This window comes from Copidosoma floridanum, unplaced genomic scaffold (assembly GCF_036245765.1).
Source record: "Copidosoma floridanum isolate Cflo_tuat_1 unplaced genomic scaffold, Cflo_Japanese_pri ptg000020l, whole genome shotgun sequence".
Classification (NCBI taxonomy): domain Eukaryota; kingdom Metazoa; phylum Arthropoda; class Insecta; order Hymenoptera; family Encyrtidae; genus Copidosoma; species Copidosoma floridanum.
Genome location: NW_028321897.1, coordinates 1,488,852 through 1,505,274, shown reverse-complemented (window position 1 = coordinate 1,505,274; position 16,423 = coordinate 1,488,852). Strand labels below are relative to the sequence as shown.

At 37.3% G+C, this 16,423-nt stretch overlaps 1 protein-coding gene across 3 annotated transcripts in view; it reads left to right on the top strand.

Annotated features, from left to right (window-relative positions):
- The window catches only part of LOC106637926 (KH domain-containing, RNA-binding, signal transduction-associated protein 2), a 154,207-nt gene that overhangs the window by 132,890 nt on the left and 4,894 nt on the right, over positions 1–16,423 (top strand). The window contains exons 4-7 of one of the 3 annotated variants that reach the window (XM_089593740.1): positions 11,099–11,405; positions 11,496–11,610; positions 12,265–12,375; positions 13,737–13,745. In XM_089593740.1, the coding sequence (XP_089449866.1) occupies positions 11,099–11,405; positions 11,496–11,610; positions 12,265–12,375; positions 13,737–13,745 (542 nt within the window). The remainder of the gene's footprint in view (positions 1–11,098; positions 11,406–11,495; positions 11,611–12,264; positions 12,376–13,736; positions 13,746–16,423) is intronic. The other 2 variants (XM_014350904.3, XM_089593741.1) reach the window with 2 other exon arrangements.

The following is a 16,423-nucleotide window of genomic DNA, read 5'->3' as shown; positions in this document are numbered from 1 at the left end:
CTGTAGGTTTTGATGAATATTTATGGCAAAATTAACGCAATAGTGAACTCGCAGCGAGTGACATTTTTCATATTTCCTAGGTGGTCCTCTCTTGGCGCTATTTTCATGCAGACGCGTTTTTCATTTTTATGGATCTTCGGTTTCCAACCGCCGATGCTGGCTTGGTAATTTTCTTTGCTCTGTACCAATTGACTACTGTACATCCATCAAAACACTTTGTACGTCAAGATGATTTGGTACTTGTTAGTTATAGTCCACTTACATTTGAGTATATGGTTATGGTTAGACAAAAATTACCAATACTTTATGTAGTTAACAAATGAAAAATTATTTAAAAATTCACAGTTTATCCTTTTTACATTAGGTGACTCAAATGTTTCGCCAGATGTCAGAAGAAAAATCAATTTGGTCACAAAAAAAAAATTCAAACACTTAGATAAGTTAAAAAATAATTTGTTCGATAGAACTACTAATTTAGACCTCGAGTGTACATGCATACGGTTTTTTCATATTTAGTTGAAAAAGTTTTATCTCATCACAGTAAACAGCACCTAATCAGTTTATTTGCTTTGCACCCAAATGTTTCTGTAATCACTTAATTTTTTTTTTTTTTTTTTTAGAAAAAAATTCGTATTTTCCCACAAACTTTCATGTTTAGCCTGTATAAAAACCAAAGTTTCCATACTTTTTCTGAATAAAATTCAAACTGAGTTATTTTACATTGAAATTCACCAGTTTGTATAATTTTATCGATATATACGTTTTGATATCAGCAGCAATACCTAAAACTACCGTGAACGAAACATTTTCACTACTCTTTTTTTTTCAAATTTTCTCGAGGATAACTTTGGCGCGTACAGTTAGCTCTTCCAGCTTCTGTTGCCAATCTCGAACAGTTCAGCAGTGGGCGTGCATAGCAAATTTCGGAATAACAATAACGCTGGCGGCTATGCGGCTCGTAAAAGGAAGCTACTGTTTGTTGTGTTCAAAAACAGTTTGCTGCTGCTCCCTCATTCTTGCCCTTATTGTAGTGCGTTGAAAGATTTTTTGTGGTAATTGCGATACAGCACGCATACGAGTACATAAAAGTGTCAGAGATAACGCTCCTGCTAAATTTTAGAGCGTATTTCTGGAGAAAACTCCAACAGTAGTGATACTTTTTCTACGGAAACTGTCCTCAATATTGTGATCCCTTCGTTTGGTCACGACAAATGATATAATTTTAAAAAGCCTTGCTTAGCCTTCTAGTTCGCAAGAAATTGAATCGAAAAGTTTTTTGGTTTGAATATGGAAATTTATAAAGAGTTTTCAATAATTTTTCACCACTAAAGACACATTTTTGTTTTAAAAGTCGGTGAATTTATTGCAGAATTGTGTAAAAAACTAGTACATTAAAGGTAAACACAGTTTAAAAAATCAGTTAAAATTTTAGTTAGCCTGACTTCATTGTGTTAAGAACTAGTCGATTCAAAGTTATTGCATAATCTTGTTCACATATCAATACACTGGTACACATGTTATTAGGAAAGTCAAATTAGTGATTGTATACTCTAGTTTCAATAGTTTTTATTGTTACTTTGTGTGTGTACATCAAACTTATCACCAAGCGTTTGTGCCCTAAAGCAAATTATTCTGTAATGAACCTCAAGGGGCAATATTTACGTGTAATTAATCTCTTATACTATACACGTGTTTGTGTTCTAGTACTATTGACTGTTTTACGCACATACCAAGCGACTAGCAGACTTGTGCTTGGCGCTACAGTTGTTAACTCGTCGGAGATTGAGAGCAATCTAAAACTGAGTTGTGCAAATATCGAATAAATACAGTTGACAATAGGCAAACTTATTTAAAAAAAAAAATAAAAAATAAAGATAAGAAACAATCATCTAAATAAACAATTTAAAATACTGATTTTGTAAATAAGTACAGCAACATTATTTCTAAAATTTGGAAACTCCAAGAAAATAAAAAGTGAAAGAAAAGCATTTCCATAGATGACGGTGAAAATTACAAGTATAGTGTAGTCTACAAATAACGCAGTAAATTTATTTTCCTTCTTGTGAATACAAAAAAATATAACCAAGGTTTTATTCTTTCAATTCGTCCAATTAGCACACAATCATCATCATTATCGCATGTGCACTCATGCTACCTATGGGCACAGTCCGCACGTATGTGCTACCTATAGCCAAGTCAGTCAAGCCAGTTGGCTCTGGTGGTGGAGAAAATTAGCATATCCCCTTCTCCCACCTCCCACCACCCTACCGAAGAGGGACAGAGAGGAAAGTAAATCGAGCAAACGCCGAAGGAGCGCCGTCGTCCAGAAACTCGGACCTGCGTTCCGGCCGCCGTCCCGTATAATTGGATGCCTCTGTACCAGGCGTGTCCGCAGCTCCCCGCTGCCACAGCGCCCCCTCGGTGAATAAGCGAATAGGAAACAGCGCAGTCGAGACTGAGTTCAAAAGTAACACGGACAGCTAAGCGCTCTATTTAATTCGATCCCAGAAACGCAGCGCAATCACTCGCTCTCCGCGACAGAGTCCCGATCGACGATTTTCCGACTGGTGGAAGTCAGATGCCAAATTTGCGGCCCATTGCGCCTCGGACACAGGTGGTTTTCTAATGAACCTGTGTGATATTCTCTGACAGCTGATTCATCGCGTCGATAAATCGATAATAGGCACTTTTCGGCCCTTGCGACGCTCGGTGCGACCCGATCCGACATTTCCATTCTTCTTTCGGGGGACGAGGGGGGCTGTGGGCATTATTAACGACAATGACGGGCGTGTTTACTCGATATCCTGCCCGTCTCCTAAAGTATTATAAATCTCGCTACTACGCAAATTCCCCGAGCATCTTTCCGAACTGTCGATACTTGACCAATCGGCTTACGATAAGTCGAACTCGGAGAAAAAGCCGCGGCAGAACGGAGGCGCACTTAAGCTTGCCTGGAAACACTGGGGAGATTTATCATGTTAATTAGCGCCCTAGTGCTCGCTTGGTTTTTTTCCCTCGTTTGTTCAACTAAAGAGGAGGAGGACAGAAGCGCGGTCATCCGTTTGGTCGTCGGTCTAACACGGCCGGGGAGCGCGCGACGCGTGCGAAATTGCCGGCAGAGTGACGGATGCGCGCACACACGCCTGAGAACCTAACCTCCTCTCGTGCTCGCTTGATTGAGCGCCTGCCTGCTCTTCTTGTCGCCGTTTTTGTTTTCGGTGTTTTTTTTTTTTTTTTTTTTTTTTTTTTTTTTATTGTGCCGGACGGACAACAGCGCGTCGAGCTCGGCTTTCTGAAGAGCTCTGCTGATTCTCATTAAAAACGCAGCGTTTTTCAAGCGCTCGCGCGTCGGGTGGGCACTGGTGGAAGCGTGTAGTTTGTAAAAAGCTGTTTTTAGGGTGTTAGCTCCCCTCTCCCTTTCCAGCTTGTCCTTTTCATTTAGCAATCGCGTGAACCTTTTTTTTGTTTTTTGTTTTTTTGTTTTACCGTCGTTTCGTATCATGTACAAACGTGCTGCGTGCGAGGGAAAAAAATTCGGCCCACGGCTGGAAGAGTAGTTTGTTTTTCGCTGGCCTTGTTCCATTATTTTTGACTTATTTTCGCTCTCGCCTTTCGAGGGAGCCATTAACGCTCGGCTCTGCGGACGTTGCGCGTAAATATTTCGGGCTCTTTTATTAGTGGAGTATTGAAAATTTCGCTCGTACGGGTTGTGCAGGTTGGGCACTGTCACTTTGATATACGCGGGCGTGGCAGCTAACTTTTACGAGATTCTATAAGTACTCTGTAGTTTTAGGCATTGCACTATTTCTTTTTATACACATCTATGTGTTTTCGTGTAGCTGGATGAAACTGCGAGAGAAAAAATTATTTTCTGCGTCTGATCAATGCGTTACTTCAACTACTTACAATATTGATAGCCAAGTGCCATCATTGAACCTGATGATGCTTGAAAGATTAAAATTCATAAATTTTGAAACAACATGCTTTTATATTGTTTATTGCAGTACGTAACATTTAACAACACTTTTTATAGTTCAATCAATCGGTTTTGAATAGTTGAAGTAGTATAAGTAATGCTTTGGTCAGACGTCATTGAAAATTATTTTACCTCAATTCTGAATGAATATTATTTTTATTTATTCATTTATTACCAAGTTTTAATATATCGTGTTTGTTTACGTAGCGTTAAACTTCATATGTAATTTGAAACAAATTTTTCACAACCAAAGTAATTCGATACCAAATAAAACTACCATAAGCTCAAGGCCAATAAGATTTTTTTTTGTTTATTAGGGACAAGTCCCTTGAAAAGTATTAGGAGCCTATTTCGCTGATACAGCTTTACAATAACGTAATTACATAGTCTGAATTTATATTAGTAGATTGCAATGCTGTAAGAATTCATACATGTAGACGCATGCATTAGGTATGTTTTGTTGGTTGATAATAATCTCAATTATTTAAGATGAATTTCCTAGTGTCTCAATTAACGCTTACACATTTTAAGAACTCCTAATTCAAGTGTATGCTTTATGTAAGTTTTGTGTTAAGTCAATTTCTAAAAAAGTTATTTTTCTCAGAAAAAGTTGGTTCATCGACGTTGTCATTTCTAGCCGTAGTTTCTGGTTCATCCCTTGATCGCTTTCATAGCATGTTGATCCAAAGAAAAAACACAAATAACTGTAATAAAAAACTACTTCTTAAATAAATTCAAACTGAATTATTAAATCAATATTTTTATAGCATTTTTACTCCTTCCTCTTCAATGTCACTTTTATTAACAAATAATTAAGTAACAAAGCAAGCCTCATAAGAGAGGTCGTTTTTTTTATTAATCATAATTCGACGTTTCGTTATATTACATGTCCTCTTCGGGGCCAAATGCACCCTGTACTTTAAATTAAAAAAAAATTTTCTGTTACAAATATTAATAATTGTCAGCACTTTTCTCATCAGACGCCTTAAGTAAGCCGGTACTAATGTGTTGCGTGTATCAAATCAGGCCATTTCAAACAATCACTTGACCAATGCAAAAATGTCAACACTTTTTTCACTTGTACGTGTGATAAATGCAAATACAGTGTAATATGCTAGTTTAAATTTATAGGTATTCCATCTAGATATTAAGACCCTCAATAATCTCGGATATAGTGAACATATTAATCATCTTGAGACATATCCCGCTGCTTTTCTAAACAACATACACGACACTTTTTATCCACAGCATAACAGAATCGCCCATTAAACTGCCCCCATATCACCACTGAGGTAGAACTGGACAATGTACTCTCAATTTAATAGATTAAGATAGTCAAAAGTCCCTGAAACAAAACCCTGACTTTAAAGCTCAACGCAATTCACGCGCAAAATCAGAGATTCAGCAAAGCGTTACTCATAACACTGACGTTATGTGCAACGAGCGACGCGATCGTCTGCTGAATTTGCCTGGGATGGTCGAGATGGAGGGAATCACATAGCATAGCGAAAAAAAAAATAGGAGGATTAAAAAAAAGAGACGGAAGCTATCCGAATCCTCTGAATTCGTTGAATAGAAAGAAGGCGCGAGCGCTCGACCCGAATAATTTAGCAGCAGCAGAAGCAGACACCTTTTTTTCGATCTCTCTTCGACGCAGCCTGCGTTAAATTTTTCACGGAGCGAACTCTCGTGGCTTATGCGCGCCGCTTCTTTCTCCAATCAACTGTAAAATAACGTCGTTATGGCATATATATGTACATTTTAGTTCCCATTGAAGGAGCGTGCGTAGCGACATGGCGTCCTTTTTTCTGCAAAAAACGTGGATTCGGAACCGCAGTCGGCCCCTGTTGTTTGCTGGGCTATTGTTCGTGCTTGTAATTGTATCGCCCTCTCTCTGTCTCTCCACCCCTTGTATGGCTATTTTCATTACTATGCGGCCCGGATTATTCGAGATTTGAGATAGTTTAATATTCATGAGCTGAATGTATGCTCAACAATGTACACGCTGTGTGCACCGAAACCCCTTCTCTGGCTCTGCTTATTTGGTTTTAAATTTTGCTTTTTTTTCTCCGAAACGTTAAACAGAGTTTCAAAGTTATTCTAGATATATGCGATTTCAACGGCCGAAATGTACACAAAATAATGTACTCTGATTCCTGGAGGATGTAATTTCATTCGTGACATTTAATCTGTCTCATCGATTTAATGACCGTATTTTTTTCTTTGTTGTCTTAAAATGACTTCGGGACTTATGCATCGAGACTTGAAAATGCACAGATTTTGGGAATTGGATTTACTTCAAGGTATTTTTCATGGTGCGTATATTTTTTACTTGCAGTAGAAATAAGTTGTAGCCAAGAGATAATGAAAACTCCAATAATGTCTTGAAATAAAATCAACGTGCAATGTTAATCATGCTCTCGGTATCGGTATCTCGGCTTTGAATTTCCGGAACTTTCCAACGGAAGTTTAAAACAAACAAAAAAACATCCATTATCGGCTTTCATTTTCGTCTGGTCAGTATATTTTTGTACTAAATATGACTGTAACATATATGCACTAAAAGTACATTCATGCATTTTGAACAGTCTTAAAGTGCGATTAATGGCTAACTTTTTTGTTACGACATAAGAAAACACACTTCAGCGTTTCATTCAAATTGGTGATTCGCAGCTGGAAAGTTCTGGCCAGGTTGAAATTTTTCTCCAAAAATGGCAAAGATATGTGTTATAAAAATGCCAAAAAAAATGAATTTAACGTGATTTTTCTTTCTGGACTGATAAGTCTCCTTGAATCTGTTGTCTTCGTGCGGTAACATCTACTCGATCGATACACTAGCTCGTCCCTACGCTTATACCCATCTCGTCGTTGTCCTCGCTCTCCTACTAATTCTCTTCTTACAAAGCAGGAATCCGCTTATCGACTATCTTTACTTTCGTCGTTTTCTATCTACTTCTCCCGGGATTTCTCCCCCTAGCCCCCGGACCTTTTGCCATTTCTTTTTCCTTATGTAAAACCCACGCTTACCGTTACTTCTTCGAGACATCGCAGTGCCGTAAGCTCATCAATACCATTCAATTTCGCGATGGAAGAGCCGCGTTTACATCAAGAGCCATGATAAGCCGACATTTATTGAATGTCTTACGTAGCCATTCCTTCCAAAAGTGGATGAATTTATTATGCGATCACTCAAAATCCAAACCTGTTTCACAACGAACGAGCAGATCGCCGAGCTCTTATACGTCCTCCTCCTCCTTTTTACGGATGTTATTGTAAGCATACGAGAGTATTTGCTCCAGTAAACTCGGTAACGTTGCGCAAGAGCAGCTCAACAATATCTCACGCGACTCGCAGTACGCCCCTACAGTGCGTGCGTGCATTTGTCAAAAAGTACACCAATACACGTGCCACGACTTCTCGGAAAACTTGCTTCTCGGTTCCCAGTATTATCCGCTACAGGTGGAGTATTCATATACCTTCTCTTCTTTGTACGTCATTTTTTCTCGGCTACTTTTTCGTTCTTCGTGCACATAATACGTAGTACTGCCGCAAAACGAGACAATAAGAGATTGTAAAGATCTTGGTCTTCTTCTTGAAAAATACCGAAAATATCACTTGTTATTAAGATATTTTTGTACACACGAAATCGATGTTGTCTTATTATACAACCCACAATTTGTCAAGAAATCTCGATCTTGTTTTTACTGAAAGTATCGATCTCTAACCGTGAATAACTTAAAAATAGTGTAGATCTATTAAACTATTATTTCATAGGTACAAAATATCCTTAACCTATAAAAGTAAAAATATTACAATGTAGAATGAATTAAACTATACAAAAGAGTAGAAAGTTTAACACTTCAATTTATTATGTTTGATTTTCCATCTTTTAAATACTAAACTCGATTCATAATTTACTGATAGTAGGGAGTTTATTAAATTCTTTAACGGCAGCATGTTGTTGTTGTTGTTGTTGTTGTTGTTGTGGTTGTTATTATCGTTATTATGATTATTATGATCATTATTATTATTATTATTATTATTATTATTATTATTATTATTATCAGTATTATTATTTATTATACAAGAAAAGTGAACGCCAGAAAATCTTTCAGATTAATTTGAAATATCCCCGTAAAATCAAATTATTGCGTAAGTACTTGTAATTACCTGAATTGCCATAATAGTTCTTTAATGACGAGACAAATGAAATGGTTATTCGCTTTGAGCGCAATTCCGAAATCGCGTCCCCACTCGGCACTTTGAGAACGATTGGTCGTAATTAGAAAAGATAATTATTATGAAATCGAGCTTCCGGCTCCATTCACCAGGTGGCCAACCCTTAAACGTCGCTCCTCTACAAGCATATGGAAATCAGTTCATAGTACTGTCCTTTTCTAATCACGACCAATCGTTCTCAAAGTGCCCAGTGGGGGCGCGATTTCGGAATTGCGCTCAAAGCAAATACAGTTCCTTGTCAATCAACATTTTAAGAAAGGGAAAAAAAGTCTCGTTAAACGATTTCCCAATTCTGTCTTAGCTGTTTAATCACATACTTCACATTTGCTGTATACATGGAATCGACAAACGATACATATTTTTTTTTTATATTATAGTGCTCTACGTCCGGCTCCTTTAGTAAGGGCACTACCTATTATGGGCACTTAGCACTTTGGAGAAGGAAGGGAAGAGGTATGGGAGGCCTGTCATTACTGGGAGGGGGGTAGGGGGAAATTAAGCAATTATGCTACGAGAAGGTCGCCTAAACCCTCCCCGAGGAGCATTGCGTGGTGAAAAAGCACATGTGAAAAATCACAGAGGGCTTGCCCGACAATGTCGCACTGGCCGGGAATCGAACCACGGTCTTCCGCGTGCCAATCCGCGACCTAGCCGACTGAGCCACCGCGCGCTCTCAAAACGATATATATACTCAAGATTTCCAGTTAAAGATCTATGTTTCCTTGAGTTTCGCGGAAGCTGTATACACATGTACCGTACAGCGTATTACATGTTTGTGCGCGTTTCTCGATGTACACCCTAGGATGCGTGTCTTTTTCTCTTTGCTCGTGCAACTTTTCGCGAAACTCCTCGAAACTCTTATCCCCTTTGCACGTGGCACTGCAACTGCTCATCCGCGTTGCCGGGCTCGAGATTACTTTCCCTCCGTTTGCCTTATCCTTCTTCGTTTGCCCGTGTTTACCTCGATGCTCCCCCCACTCCTCACGTATGCGCGAAAAGGCATTTTATGAACTTTGGCAGAGAGCTCGGTGCGCTCGAGCGCTTTATTGGATGAGAAATGTTTCATATCGAGGTATCTCGCATCGTGAAAAATTAATCACTCGGGTGCGGCTCGATTTTTCGAGCGCCGGGCTCCGCTTGCTGTTTGTCCCAGCGTTTCTTTAAATTTGTTTTCACGCTCAATCAATGTTTGAGCTTTTGGTTCATCCTTTTCCGCGAAAATTCTCGTTTCTACCAATTCGGAAGCTTTTAACAGCGGCCGTCAGGAAAAATAGTGACTCGGACTTTTTTGATCGAGGAAAATTTCACTGCTAAAAGCGTAGAGAGGCTCCGCAGGATATGTAACGGACAGCCGCTGTGGCGACGAAAATTAATCCTCTCCTCTCGCGATCAATGAGGATCGACGTCCGCGGACGGAAGTGGAGGAAAATAACAATTTGGAAATGGCGCTTTGTGTGTATACCCCCGAGAAGTTCCCTGGCGTATATCACGCTCGGGAGTGCACGAAGAGTGAGAGAAAAATGAGGGAGCGCAAGAAAGAGAGACGGAAAAATAAAAAAGAGGAAAAAAATAGAAAAGAGGAAAAAATAGACGCTCTCGCATTGCGGGAAAGCGCGAGTGATCCTCGATAACCTTATGCAGCATATGCATAGCATGTATACGTATGTGCACGTATTTTCATCCGACGTCCTCGCACGAGAAGCTTTTGTATTGCAAAACAAGAGAGGTACAAGGAGGAGGGCATGAGTCATGCCACGGGTTCCTGAAGGACGAAGGGGAAAGGTTCTGTCCATTATGTTTTCCTTGTCACGACAGTTTTTTCTTTCTACCTGCTCCGTCTTCCGCAACACGAACACCTTACTGGCGCTTGCTTCTTGGCGTTTGTGTGAATATCAAAATACATATTTGGACGCGCAGAGGTTATTAGTTCCGCTAGCGCATTGATAATTTTTTTGCTCCTGGCGTGATTTTAAAAAATACTTGGTGACGGCTATTATACTGGATTGCTGAAAAGTTGCTATCTCGTTTCACCGACTACTTGCAATGACTTGCTGAATAAATAGTCACTCCGCCAAGAATAAGAACATAGTAATACTGCTTAATATGAAGCCTGCAGTTGAATTTTTATTTCTAAGCTTTCAAAGCTGTGCAATATATATTATTATTCCCTGAAGGTTTTAAGTAAAATGAGGAGCTAGTCTTTGAAAGTCAGTTTAACACTACAATTGTTCAAAGTATGTATGAAAAATTATGTCCGTCGATGTTAAATTGAAAAATTATTATACTTGTTTCAATTAGTTTGAAATAATTAAGTCAGTAAAATAGGAATTTAAGGTCAAAAACATTATGTCAATGTTTAACAAGACAATGTTGAAACAAGAAAATTTAAAAAGGGATGAGTAAGATTCTAGTTTAGTGCATATATTGTGTGCGATTCATTGATTAGACTCTGGGACAAAAATGATCATTAATTACGTTAAAATGTTGGTTTTTTGTAAATTCATTAGATTATAACCCTGCATAAGTTTTAATTTCTCACAGTGAGCTGCTGCTCTCGCGTAAATAAGTTTAATTCCGTTTTTTTTAGAAATTATTTTTTTTTAAGAATATGGGCTTTAAAAAAAAGTTATATATGGAACAAAACTTCAAGGACAATTTTTGTCATTACAAAATTACTTGTGCTTTCATCATTAACCTTCTGTTAATAAAAAGTTTTACCTCAATAATACTGCTTACAATTTTTTTTTCGGACAAAAATGCAAGGTAGTTCCTTGTAGTGAACGTAAAAAAGGCACTAGATTATTATTAGCAAATACATAAAAACGCAATAGTCTTACACCATGACACAATCTTTGATCTCCGGCTCGATAATTTATTTTCCAGGAAGAAGACCTTCGCAAGTCCATGGACCCGAAGTACGCACATCTATTCGATGATTTGCACGTCGAAATAATGGCGCTGGCCCCGCCAGCCGAAGCTCACGCACGTATTGCCTTCGCTCTGGCTGAGGTACGCAAGTACTTGATACCCGACAACAACGACGTCATTCGCCAGGAACAGATGCGTGAGATGGAACTCGGTGGTGAAGAGCCTATGGAGGAACGTCGTCCAACTGGTCGAGGAGGCATCCTCCGACCCGCTGGTCGACCACCAGGCCCCCCTGGACCTCCTCCTCGTGGGGCTGCCAGACGTAAGTGCGCTTTCAATACCCTGCCTTTCAAAAAAGCTTCACTCCTTTTTCAATTTTATTTTTACAAAATATTAAACTTTAATCCCACAGCCATCCTGCCGCCACCGCCACCTGTCCGCCCACCAGTTTCTCGACCTGTCCCAGCCAAGACTAAGGTGTTCTCGATTTTGGACCGTGCTAGGGTAGCTATGGATCAGAGTTATGGGTGAGTTTGATCTTTTTATTTTTTTTTATAAAAATTAAGTATAATAATTCATATTGCGTATAATTCATTGTGTTCAATTTTTGAGTAATAGTCCGATAACACATCTAAAACCAGTGTGATTTCAATAACACTGGTGGTGGATTATCATGGTAAATTCTATGGGTTTAAAATAATAAATATAACCTTTAAACACTGCGTTACTGTAAAAAAAAAAAAAAAATGAAAAGCTTGAGCATTTACTTCCATAAGATTTTCTTGAAACATCTTGATGACTAAATAGTGTTACTCAATTGAATTTTGAAACAATTTTTTTATTGAAAATTGCATGAAAATTCGTTCGTTGGCTGTTCATTTTTTAATAAAGCGATTAGAAGCTATACATAAATTTTTGACCTTAAATCGCTGATGTTAATCAACTTTTCTAAAACTAACCACCGTCGTCAACAGCCTTGATGCAACCTTGTACCGACTAAATATAAAATAAATCGGAACAGACGATAAACTACTGAATTTAATATATTTTTTAAAAAACTAACCATGAAACAAAGTTCTCTTAGAGTGAGAAGAATATGTAGGTGCCAAGTTCGTTAAAATAATTTAAATCCGATATTATACGGCTTTTTATTTAATTTTTTGTTATCGCACATAATTTAGGTACAAAACGGCACCCCCGGCAGCCGCTGGTCGCGCACCTCATCTCGATTACGATTATCCTGTCTCTTCCAGCGGTGGTCGTTACGGCTCTAACGATGGTCATCATGTTACGTGAGTAGGATTGTTGCGATGACTTACCAGCTTGTTAACCAAACGACTTTTTCTCCATCATACCCAAGTATATTGAACTAACGTGCATCTAAGATTAAGTACATCAGAATCATCTACTCAGGACCACAAAATTTAAAGCACATTACATAAAGATATTTTCCAACTTCATAAGATATTTTTACTATGAGGAAAGATTTCGTGACTTGATGACGTAAGCATTATGAACAATCTCGTAATCCTAGGTTATTATAATCATAAATCTACAGGTTTGAAAACATAAGAATTTAAGACAATAAATGTTTGCAGAGTAATACATTAATGCCGATATATACATTTCATCAGAATACCTATAAAAAAGAATTTATCTCAAATTCTGATGGTATAAACTTTTTGACTTAATTCCTTTGAATCTAAAATTTTGAGCCTCACAGATTTTGTAGCCAAAATCTTTAAAATATTACAAAATTTATCACGACAGCTTTCGAACTCCTTCACCTCTACAACGTAAGCTTTTCGACCCCACAGCACTTACTTTTCAGAGCAGTATTCTATTCACTACAAGAACCAAAATCTTTTGTCCTAAGCTTGTCGTTCTTGTAACGCAAATTTTTACACCGAAAGTCCCATAATTCTGATAATATAATTGTCACTGATAAAAGGGATTACTTGTCGTTAATCGTTGGTTTAGTAACCATTATTCAAGGCTTTCAATTAATAACAAACGAATATTCGTTAATAGTTGAGTCCTTGTTAGTTAGTCACTTGATGAACACCCATTTTTGATGTCAAAACTGAATTCTTTTGTAACTTCTAATAACTGAAAAATATTTAATTCAGTAAGTGTTAACGGTTAAGTACTTACTAATATTTACCTTGACATTCAATAACAGTTAATGCCAGTGGTAGAATCCTTTCTATAATAGAAGCCTCTAACTCTCCGAACCGCTAGATAAAATCTGGTAACACCTCTTACGGAAAATTTTTTTGGTAATGCTATACCTTTGGAGGTATTGAATTTATATTTCTTACACCATTTCTTCATAAATTAAGAAACTATATTGTTGTGAAAATCTACCACCACTTATTTCAACTTGATAGTTTGACTTGACAAAAAAATCAGAAACGCATCATTCACCATTTAACAGCTTGATAAATTATTGAACTTAAACAGCACGAGATTCGAAAAGTCGTATTTCAAAGTTCAGAGTCGAAAACTTCCAATTTAAGATAGCTAGAGCTTAATTATCTTTGAGTGACTTAGCTTAAACTAGAAGCTAAAGTGCTCTAATAAGTAAAAAATATAAAATTACACATCACATTCTTTCATAGGAGTCAAGTTATTGTTTGCATAAATGTTATAGTTCAATTAAGTAATAGTAAAATCGATCGATTTTGACGCTTAAAGGGATCTTAAGATTATTTTATTATATATTAAGATATTTTACTTGGATTTTTTAACATTAATAACTGGTATAATATTAGTAGGGGGGGGGGAGTGATAATTTCCTTTAAGGCTTGTATTATAAATGGTATAAGCCATACGGCGATTCGATCTTTCTGAATTTCAATTCTAAAAAGAACGACAAAAGTATAAAGTATCGACGTCGTAGCTGGGAGTAGTGGTCGCTACTGCATAATGATGTAGAATACGAGGTAGTTATGTCAGATAAAAAAAGTCCTTTCACAAGTATTTAACCCTTTTCAGAGCTCCAATCACGCTCAGTATCAGAAAATGCGCGATACGTTCAATTAAAAGTAGTAAAAAATGATTTATAATTGCAAGGATTTCGTATTCTTATAATCAAGCTTTTAAATGCTTATAATTTATTGTTATTGAGCTTTAAACGATATGAATATAAAAATTTTCTCGTGCTTTACGTGTTTTGGTTTTGTGGTCCTGTGCAATTGAAATAATATGCAGCAAAATAGAGATCAAAGTAATGTCTAGTGGGACGTTACGGTGTTCTCGTACTACCTTGTTTATTATTACTACTGTAATTCATAACATCATGGACGTTCTATTAATCATTTTCTAGAAGTTGCATTTAGTTTGAGATTTTTTTTTTAGTTTGACTCATATTTACTGTACTTATTTAAAACATTAAATGGTGTGAGTGTAACCTCCATTACCTGAAAGTGTGAAAGTAATGTTTGCATGACTTCAAGAATCTGCGTTATCCTGGCAAAGTTTCATGCGTTATTCGTTTTTCGCATCAAAATTTTTTTATTTCCATACATTACATCATCATTTTTTTTTCTTTTTTTTGTAATCCAATATAAAATGCAATCTTTTAGTCAACTGTGTGGTCAATGCTTCCTAGAACCGTGTATCAAAGTCCAAACGTGTACAAAAACTTAGTCATACCTTCAGTAAACGTTAATGTTACGAAGTTAACAAAACTTGCACTATTCGCTGATTTTACAATTTCTTGAACTTAAAAATAATAAAGATAGTTAAAAAATTTTTTAAAAGACTGCATATCAAAATCAGATTTTTTCGCACTGCATAAATTTTAAGTACCTGATGCCAAATGTATTCAAAATTTTACGTACTCGAGTCAAAAAATGTTGACGGCGTCCCTTCCGTTTAAATGCGTGCTGCCATCTTCAACTCTTGCATGAGCTGCGAATTCAACCAAAAAGTTTCTAACAAACAAAGATTTACTCAATATAGCTCGGGAAGATGTATAGTGAGAGCATAGCGGTTTCTTGTAATTAATCAGAGTGGATGTTTTTTTTCTTCGATGATTGGGCTCTCGTTATCTCACTTCTTGAGTTAAAACGAGGCCAAGCTGATTCCAACATCAGCTGACGTACAGGGCTTTATTTTCCTTCCTTTTTGAAAATCTTGTTTCTTATTTTAATACAATACTCTACTCTGATCATTGAACCTTGAAATTTTTTTACGGTGTTTATTTATTTACGTGAAAAAATTGCTTGAATTGGCATAATGGTGAGATATTAACTTGCATGAAAATTAAAAAAAAATTTGCTTGTTTGCATCTGGGTATCGGAGTAGTTTGTACGATGAACTAGTAAGTATGCGCATATAGTCTAAAAATAAGAATGTTATTTAAAAAGATATAATATGAATGTTGAAATAAAACCTTGCAGTAACAGAAATTTCAAAAGTTCTGTTTACAGATTTTGGAACAAAAGTTTGCGAAAAATAATATTTGCCATCGTTGACCTCTCCTTACCACAAAATTTAGGTCCAGTCGCGCGACATTCCTCAAATGTCGAAATGGTAGTTCTCGTACCTAGTTGCTCATGTTACCAGGGCAAGCACCAAGCCCGAGGGACTCCTTGTGTTTGCCCTGGTTTGATGCACACCAGGTGCGAACCCTATTTTTCCTACCCCTTGGGCACACGCGACCCTCAAAAATGCCTAAGGTAGGAAAATTTATTATTCCTACCTCGGACGTTTTTAAGAGGCTGGTGTATCCTCAGTAGGGAAAATAGGATTTGCCACGTAAGCGCCATCACACCGTGGTTACCTTACATCTTTTGGGTCTTGCTTCGCAGCTCCCTCGGGCCGCAAAATGGCCCCGGAAACGATGGCATGTATACGACGAAAACTGCTATTTTTAAGAAAGCATTAAAAATGTCTAATTAATGTAACATGGATTTCACAATTAATTATTATAGTAAACGTTGCAATGTAAGTAATGGACACTGTATAAGCACTCCAGAGAATGTCAGAACTTAAATGGGTTAGTAATAAATTAGTAGCGTACAGGTATTAATTTTTATATTGCTCCTTTAATTATTCACTAGGGCGATAGACAAACATTTTTCTTACCATGGGCACAAAGTGTAACTGTAAATCTTGCAATCACTTCACGCCCTGGGTAAGAAAAATAATATACGCGATTTGGGCACAAACACACAACAACTGCTCCTTTGGGGTGCTCATGTTTGTATTTTGTGCTCTAGTGAGGTAATGTACCATTTTATCCAATAAAGTCTAAAGTATCGATGGCTATTTTTCTACATTCAATACTTGGTGGTTGACATTGAAAAGTTAGATTTAAGTACTGAATACTTT